Below are 8,935 nucleotides of genomic sequence, written 5' to 3'. Positions count from 1 at the left end.
TAGAATGTGTTTAAACATAGGCAATGTAGACTGCTATATACAGCAAATATTACGTGATTCTCATGTAACCACAAACCAAAATCTCATCATAGATATACAAAAACTAAAGAGAAAGGGATCCAAGCATAACACTAAAGAAAGTTATCAAATCACAAGAAAAAAGAACAAGAAAGGAACAGAGAAGAATTAGAAAACAATGACCAAAATAACAAGAAGTACATACCAATCAATAATTACTTTAAACATAAATAGACTAAATGCCCCAATCAAAAGACACAGGGTGACTAGATGGGTGAAAAAAGCAAGACCCACATATATGCTGCCTCCAAGGGACTCCACTGTAGACCCAAAATCAAATACAGACTGAAAGCACAAAGATGGAAAAAATATTCCATGCAAATGGAAGTGATAAGAAAAGTTAGGGTAACAATATTTCTATCAGACAAAATGGACTTTATATATATATTTTTAAGATTTATTTATTTTAGAGAGAAAGAGCCTGCACAAGTGGGGGAAGGGACAGAGGGGGAGAGAGAATCCTCAAGCAGACTCCCCACTGATTATGGAGCCCTACTCGGGGCTCGATCCCAGGACCCTGAGATCATGACCTCAGCCAAATCAGTGCTCAATGGACTGAGCCACCTAGGCATCCCAAACAAAATAGACTTTAGAACAAATACTGTAAGAAGAGACAAGGGCATTATGTAATGATAAAGCAAACAATCCAACAAGAGGTTATAACAATTGTAAATCTCTATGCACCCAATATAGGAGCACCTAAATTTATAACGCCAATATTAAGAGATATAAAGGAAGAAACTGACAGTAATATAGTAATAGAAGGGGGCTTTAACACCCCACTTATGTCAGTGGACAGATCATCCAGACAGAAAATCAATAAGGAAACAGTGACTTTGAATGACCCATGAGAACAGGTGGACTTAACAGCTACATTCAGAACATTTTATCCTAAAGCAGCAGAATACACATTTTTCTCAAGTGTACATGGAACATTCTCCAGGATAGATTTCATGTTGGGCCACAAAACAAACCTCAATAAATGTAAGGAGTTTGAGATCATATTAAGCATCTTTTCTTTTTAAAGATTTTATTTATTTATTTGACAGAGAGAGGGAGCGTGCTCACAAGCAGTGGGGAGGGCCAGAGAGAGAGAGAGCATGAGTCAGAGTGGGGAGAGGGACAAGCAGACTCCCCCACCGAGCAAGGAGCCGGATACGGGGTTTGATCCCAGGACCCCAGGATCATGACCTGAGCTGAAGGCAGATGCTTAACTGACTGAGCCACCCAGGCATCCTCAAGCATCTTTTCTGACCACAATGGTATGAAACTAGAAATCAATTACAAGAATAAAACTGGAAAAAAAAACACAAACAAGTGGAAGCTAAACAACAGGCTACTAACCAACCAATGGGTCAATAAAAACATCAGAGAGGAAATCAAAAAATACATGGAGACAAATGAAAATGGAAACACAAAGGGTCAAAATCTTTGGGATGCAGCAAAAGCAGTTCTAAGAGGGAAGTTTATAGTGACACAAGCCTACCACAAGGAACAAGAAAAATATTAAATAAACCTAAACTTACTCCTAAAGGAATTAGAAAAAGAACAAACAAAAGCCAAATTTAGTAGAAGGAGGAAATAATAAAGATCAGAGCCAAAATAAATAGAGACTTAAGAAAATACAAAATAACTATGAAACTAAAAGCTGGTTCTTTGAAAAGATAGACAAAATTGATAGAGCTTTAGCCAGACTCATCAAGAAAAGGAGACAGGACTCAAATACATAAAATCAGAAAGAGGGAAGTTACAACAGACATCACAGAAATACAAAGGATTATAAGAGACTATTACAAGAAATTATAAGCCAACAAATTGGACAACCTATAAGAAATGAATCTGTAGAAACATATGACCTTCCAGACTGAATCAGAAAGAAAGAAAAAATCTGAAAAGACCGAACACTAGTAACACAATTGGATTAATAATCAAAGAACTCCCAACAAAGTACACAACCAAATGGCTTCCCAGGGGAATTCTTCCAAATATTTAAAGAAGAGTTAATATCCATCCTCCTCAAATTACAAATACACAAAGATCAAAGGCACAGAGTAGAGAGCCAGAAATAAGCCCGTGTTTATATGGTCAGTTCAATGGGGAAAACACAGTCTCTTCAGTAAATGGCACTGAGAAACTGGACAGCTACATGGAAAAGAATGAAGCTGAACCACTTTCTTACATCATACAGAAAAATCAAGTCGAAATGGGTTAAAGACGTAAAAGTGATAACTGAATCTATAAAAATCCTAAAAGAAAACATAGGCAGTAAACTCTTAGACAATGGTCTTAGCAATATTTTTATGGATTTGTCCCCTCAGACAAGGGAAACCAAGGCAAAAATAAACAATTTTCCATCAAGAAAATGGAAAGGCAACCTCCATAGATCAGTGGAACAGATAGAGAGCTCAGAAATAAACCCATGTGTATATGGTCAATAATCTATGACAAAGGAGCCAAAAGTAGACAATGGGAAAAAGACAGTGTTTTCAGTAAATGGTGTTGGGGAAACTGGACAGCCATATGCAGAAGAATGAAACTGGACCCCTACCTCAAACCACTCACAAAAATTAGCTTGAAATGTATTAAAAACTTGAACATAAGGGCTGAAACCATAAAACTTCTAGAAGAAAACATAGGTGGTCAGGTTCTACACATCAGTCATGGCAATGATGTTTTGGCTTTGACACCAAAACCAAAGTAAATAAGTAGGACTATATCAAAACAAAAAGCTTCTGTACATTAAAGGAAATCATCAACAAAATGAAAAGGCAACATATGAAATAGAAAATATTTGCACATCATGTATCTGGTCAGGGGTTAATATCTAAAATAGATGAAGAACTCATACAAGTCAATAACAAAAAGCAAAAACAAAACCCATCCAAAAACAAACACACACAAAAAACAATGCAATTAAAAAATGGGCAGGGGAACTGAATAGACAGTTTTTCCAAAAGAAGAAATGCAAATAGCCAACAGGTACACGAACCACTCCTTAGGCTTAGCTAATAGCTCCTAAGGTAGAGTAGATATCCTTTATGTGAGTACATTTTTCTGGGAAAAGTATGGTCATAATGTTTTCAGAAACCACGGGTCAAATTCTGTATTTTAGGCCTGAAGCTCCCCTAACCCTGTAGTATAATAATTTCTATTCCTTTCTTATGAGAAATGAACAGTAAGATTGGCTACTGTCTGTTGTCCATATATAAATCATACTATGTTGGTATGTGCATCTTTCCCAGAAGTAAAAATTATATAGATGATACAAATGTACCTATTACAGGGGCGCCTGGGTGGCTCAATCAGTTAAGCGTCTGCCTTCGGCTGAGATCATGATCCCAGGGTCCTGGGATCGAGCCCTGCGTCAGGGTCCCTGCTTGGCGGGGAGTCTGCTTCTCCCTCTCCCTCTGCCCCTCCCCCCACTTGTGCTCTTTGAAATAAATAAATAAAATCTTTTAAAAAAACAAAAACAAATGTACCTGTTTCAATGGAGGGATCACGTAAAACTTACTATTTTATTGATATTAGAGACCAGAGAAGAATGTCTTCAGATAAGAGAATATTGCTGGCTTTGACCATGACCCAGACGCTGAAAGAGCCAGACCACATCCTCTCTTTCAAGCAGTTGCGGGCACAGGCATCTGTGTCTCCCACTTAAAAGGGGGGGGGGCGCGGTGAACATGTATGTGTGCATATTGTAGAAATGCTCCAGAACCGCTGGGTCTTGTGGCAAAAAAAAAAAAAAAGTTCACCAGCGGAGGACTAAAATTAGTTTGGGCATTTGACTGATCTCTATCCCCTGACACCTTGAAATTGTTCCTATTTGCTGAATATTAAAGACTGAGCCAGGCTAAGTTTGGGCCAGGCTATGAGATTCACGGATTTGCTATTGGATACCAGCTAGTTGAAGATCCATGGTGATCAGTGTCTTCCAAATTGCCAGCTCCCTTTTTGGTCTCCAGCTTTGTTCCACTGGTTCTAAGTATCAGAGTTTTCTATCAAATAGGTCGTATGATACTAATTAAGCAATTGGTCGAAACCAGAATATTTACTATATGTTAAGGGCATTGTGGAAAGCACGTGCTGAACGCGGTGTCTGTGATCTTCTTTCCAGAAGGATGTTTTCCATGATCTCGGCAGGCAGATTCTGGACAGCGCTTGGCAAGGCTATAATGCCACCCTCCTAGCCTATGGCCAAACTGGCTCTGGAAAAAGCTATTCCATGGTTGGGTTTGGTGCAAACAAGGGTATTATTCCAAATGTGTGCGAGGAGCTCTTTCAAGCAATTGAGAAGCGGGAGGGAAATGAAGAATACCAGGTATGCATTATCCGAAAATCCCTTCTTCCAGGAATTTCTTTTTTTCATTTTGGAAATTCCTGGCTCCAAATGAACAGCATCTCTATTTCAGGATAATGTTAATTTTCCATACCAAAATCTTCTCAGGATTGCAAAATCAAGTTGCAGCTAACTAGAATGCTGACCTTTTCTGGTTCTATGGAGGCAAACCCAAAGGCACTTTGAGTATCCTAGAAGCAGATGTCTTAAGGCTAACACTCATGAGAGACTGTTGTTGAGGCTGATAGAACAAGACCCTTGCTGACTTGCCGATGGCTTCCTTTACTCCCCTCTTCTACCAAGGCTGTGGGTGTGTGCTCATTTTCATTTCTTTCTTTTTTTTTAAAGTAGGCTCCACACCTGTGGAGCCCAGTGTGGGGCTCGATCCTGAGATCGAGACCTGAGCTGAGATAAAGAGTTGGATGCTTTACTGACTGAGCCACCCAGGCACCCTGTGGCATCCTGTTTTTTCATGGAGAGCATTCTTTCTCTCTCCGAAGCTATGAGTTATAGGACTTTAAAGAACGTTTCTTCTACTCCATGCATCATCTGCTTTCTCGGAGTTCCTTTTTTCTACTGTTTGTTTGATCTCTCATATTGGAGCCTCTCCTTGTCTGCTAATCTTAGGCCATTGGTTTAAAACATGTGACACTCAAGCTCGTTGGAAGCTCTGGGGACATTAGAGGTGACTGGGAAGACCCACCACTGGGAAACGAAACCCACAAGCCTGCCTTCTCATGGGTGGCGGTGGCAAATGTCAGTATCTTAGGGCCTTTACTCTATGCTAGAGCCATTCTGATTCCTCCAGCCTCCCACATACAGAGTGTTGGCTTGTCCAGAAATATTCCAGAAGGAATACACAGTAGGATAAAGACCAGTTTTTTTCTCTACATATGTTCAGATTGGGAGTGAGTAATAAAGAATAACCTTTTTCTGTTGCCAAGCAAGACCGAAATACATACACACAGGGTTGTGTATATGTTTTTAATTTATATTAAGAACTTCTTCCATATCATTAAAATTATGTGAGAATCATTTATTGCATGTGAATTAGCATTACTATATTTTTAAAAGATTTTATTTATTTATTTAAGAGAGAGAGAGCACAAGCAGGGTGAGGGGCAGAGGGAGAGGGAGACTCCCCATGAGCAGGGAGCCGGACACAGGGCTTGATCCCAGGACCCTGGGATCATGACCTGAACCAAATGCAAAACACTTCACCTACTGAGCCACCCAGGTGCCCCAAGCACTACTATATTCAATATTAGCTTCTCCCTTTGTTGGAAATTTATATTGTTCCTATGTGACTTCTTTCCCCAAAGATGAGGTTCCAGAGAATATTAACTTTATGCTCTTTTCTTATACAGGTTACGTTCAGTATGCTGGAAATTTACAACGAGCAGGTAACAGTGATTGTATTCTGACACACACACCTGAGGGACTCTGCAGCCAGAGTCTCCCCCTCCCCCACTACAGCTAGAGTCCCAACTCTGTAGCCCACCGTGGGCTACAGCCCTGTCCTACCTCTCCGGCTCCACTTCTTGCCCTTTTAACTCCACACAGTCTATGCTTCTGCCACATAAATGTCTTCCTCTCCGGAACATGTCATTCTTCCCAACATCTACCCTTCTCTGCCCTTCCAGGGTCTACTCCCCTACCCATCCAGTTGACCTCAGTCAGCATGTGGGGCAGAGGAATGGCAAACTTTGTTTTCAAAGGGCCAGATGGTTTGTGCTGCAACTATTCACCTCCCCCCCACCCAGCACAATGGAGTATGGGGCGGGGTGGGGGGAGGGTTCCAATGGGGCACAGTTCTTGGACACTGAAACTTGAATTTCACATAATTTTTGATGTCCGGCTGAGAGCCAGTGGTCAAGAAAGAATTCTTGAGATGCTTTCGGTGCAAAGAGGTGCTTTTGTTAGGGCAAGGCAACAGGACTCTTGGGCAGAAAAAGCTGCCCCACGGTTATGAGGAGTGGCTGATTATGGGCTTCTGTTAGCGGGGTTTAGGGACAGGTAAGTTTCTAAGGAATTTGTGCATGTTAGAAGCAAGGCCTCCAGGACGCTGGATGTGTTAAGGTTGCTTAAATCTTTAAAGATACATCAACTTTAAGGCAGCCATGATTTCCTTGCGGAACGCCACACTTTGCAACTTAGGCTGCAAGTTGTAAGGAAATTTAATTTCAGCTGCATTTCTCTTGCCTTTGTTCTTCTCATCAATTTTCACATGTCACAAAATATTTTTTTTTAAAAGATTTTGTCAGAGAGAGAAAGAGAGAGAGCACATGAGCAGGGGGAGAGGCAGAGGGAAAAGCAGACTCCGTGCTGAGCAAAGAGCCCTATGTGGGACTCGATCCCAGGACCCTGGGATCATGACCTGACCCGAAGGCAGACGTTTAACCAGGCATCCCCAAAATATTTTTCTTTTGATTTTTTTCAGTCACTTAAAAATGTGGAAACCATTCTTATATCAAGGATCCTACAAAAACAGGTGGCTGGCTGAATTTAGTGCCCACACCATGATATGCCTGTCCCTGGGGTGGTTGGAAAGAGCATGATCTCAGACCCCACCTCTCTCATTGAGTAGCCATGTGACTTTGGAAAATCACTTTATCTCAGAGCTCAGTTTTGTCATTTATAGAGAATTTAAAATAAGACACCACACATTGAGGTGCACTGTTTTAAATTTCTAACACAGAGCTTAGAAAATACCAGATATTCATTGCCCTTTCCCCCTGAATTGATCATATTATACTGTGAAATTTTATTTACATATTTGTGTCTCCAGAACAGATCATGTCCTTGTGAACATCTTTCAATATGAAATACCCTCTCAATACTCAGTGCACTTGTAGGTTTAGAATGGGTGCTCCTGAATATTTACTGAGTGGATGAATTGACAAAGGCATCTAAAACTGTAAGTTTCTTATAGGAGACCATATCCTAATAGTTTTTGTGTAACCCCAAGCACTATCCAAAGCCTTGTACTTAATCATTCCTAAATAAATATTAAAGGAATTAATCTGTCAGTGTTTTTCTCTTTATATTAAAGAAAGAAAATATCCATTTTGTTTCTTACACTCTTTCATGAGTGTAAGGTTACCATTGAAGGTTGATAGTAAATTCAATGGGTTCTTTTTTTAAAAGATTTTAAATTCCAATTAGTTAACATATTAGCTTCAGGTATACAATATAGTGATTCAACACTTCCCTACATCAACCGGTGCTCATCACGACAGGTGCCCTCCTTAATCCCCATCACCTGATTCACCCATCTCCCCACCCATCTCCCCTCTCCCCTCTGGTGACCAGCAGTTTGTTCTCTAGAGTTTAAGAGTCTGTTTTTTTGTTTCTCTCTCTTTATTTTCCCTTTGCTCATCTGTTTTGTTTCTTAAGTTCCACATGAGTGAAATCATATGGTATTTGTCCTTCTCTGAATGGCTATTTTCCTTAGCATAATACTTTCTAGCTCCATCCATGTCATTGCAAATGGCAAGATTTCATTCTTTTTTATGGCTGAGTAATGTTCCATTGTGTATATATTCATACACCACTTCTTCTTTACCCAATCATCAGTCAGTGGACACTTGGGGTTTCCATATTTTGGCTATTGTAGATAACGCTGCTATAAACATTGGGGTGCATGTATCCCTTTTTATTAATTTTTTGTATTCTTTGGGTTAAACACCCAGTGGTGCAATTGTTGGATCATAGGGTAGTTCTATTTTTAACTTTTTGAGGAACCTCTGTACTGCCCTCCACAGTGGCTTACCCAACAGGGTAAGAGGGCTCCCCTTTCTCCACTTCCTCATCAACATCTGTTGTTTTTTGTGTTTTTGATTTTAGCCATTCTGACAGGTGTGAGGTGATATCTCATTGTGGTTTTTATTTGCATTTCCTTGATGATGAGTGATGTTGAGCATCTTTTCATGTGTCTGTTGGCCATCTGTGTGTCTTCTTTGGAGAACTGTTCATGTCTTCTGCCCTTTTTAAATTTGGATTATTCGTTTTTTGGTGTGTTGAGTTTTATCAGTTCTTTATATATTTTGGATACTAACCCTTTTAAATATCTTCTCCCATTCAGTAGGTTGACTTTTAATTTTATTGATTGTTTCCTTTGCTGTGCAGAAGCTTTTTATTTTGATGAAGTCCCAGTAATTTCTTTTTGCTTTTGTTTCCCTTGCCTCAGGAGACGTATCTGGAAAGAAGTTGTTATGGCCTATGTCAAAGAGGTTATTGCCTGTGTTCTCCTCTAGGACTTTTATGGTTTCCTGTCTCACGTTTATGTCTTTAATCCATTTTGAATTTATTTTTGTGTACTGTGTAAGAAAGTGGTCCAGTTTCATTCTTCTGCATATCGCTGTCCAATTTTCCCAACACCATTTGTTGAAGAGACTGTCTTTTTCCCATTGGATATTCTTTCCTACTTTGTCGAAGATTAATTGATGATATAGTTGTGGGTTCCAAATGGGTTCTTCTGTTAAGGTCACTGATCAAGTTTCTATTTCTTTCAAGTTGCTA

The 8,935-nt window shown here is 39.8% G+C and overlaps 1 protein-coding gene across 1 annotated transcript in view; it reads left to right on the top strand.

The window, feature by feature from the left end:
* LOC110580224 (kinesin-like protein KIF28P) overlaps window positions 1–8,935 on the top strand; it is a 70,801-nt gene that overhangs the window by 13,732 nt on the left and 48,134 nt on the right. The window contains 2 exon segments of the mRNA XM_021689880.2: window positions 4,193–4,396; window positions 5,782–5,817. Coding sequence (XP_021545555.1) covers window positions 4,193–4,396; window positions 5,782–5,817 — 240 coding nt within the window.

The sequence above is a fragment of the Neomonachus schauinslandi genome, chromosome 6 (genome assembly GCF_002201575.2).
Source record: "Neomonachus schauinslandi chromosome 6, ASM220157v2, whole genome shotgun sequence".
NCBI classification, from domain to species: Eukaryota; Metazoa; Chordata; class Mammalia; order Carnivora; family Phocidae; genus Neomonachus; species Neomonachus schauinslandi.
This window is presented reverse-complemented; position numbering and strand designations above follow the sequence as displayed.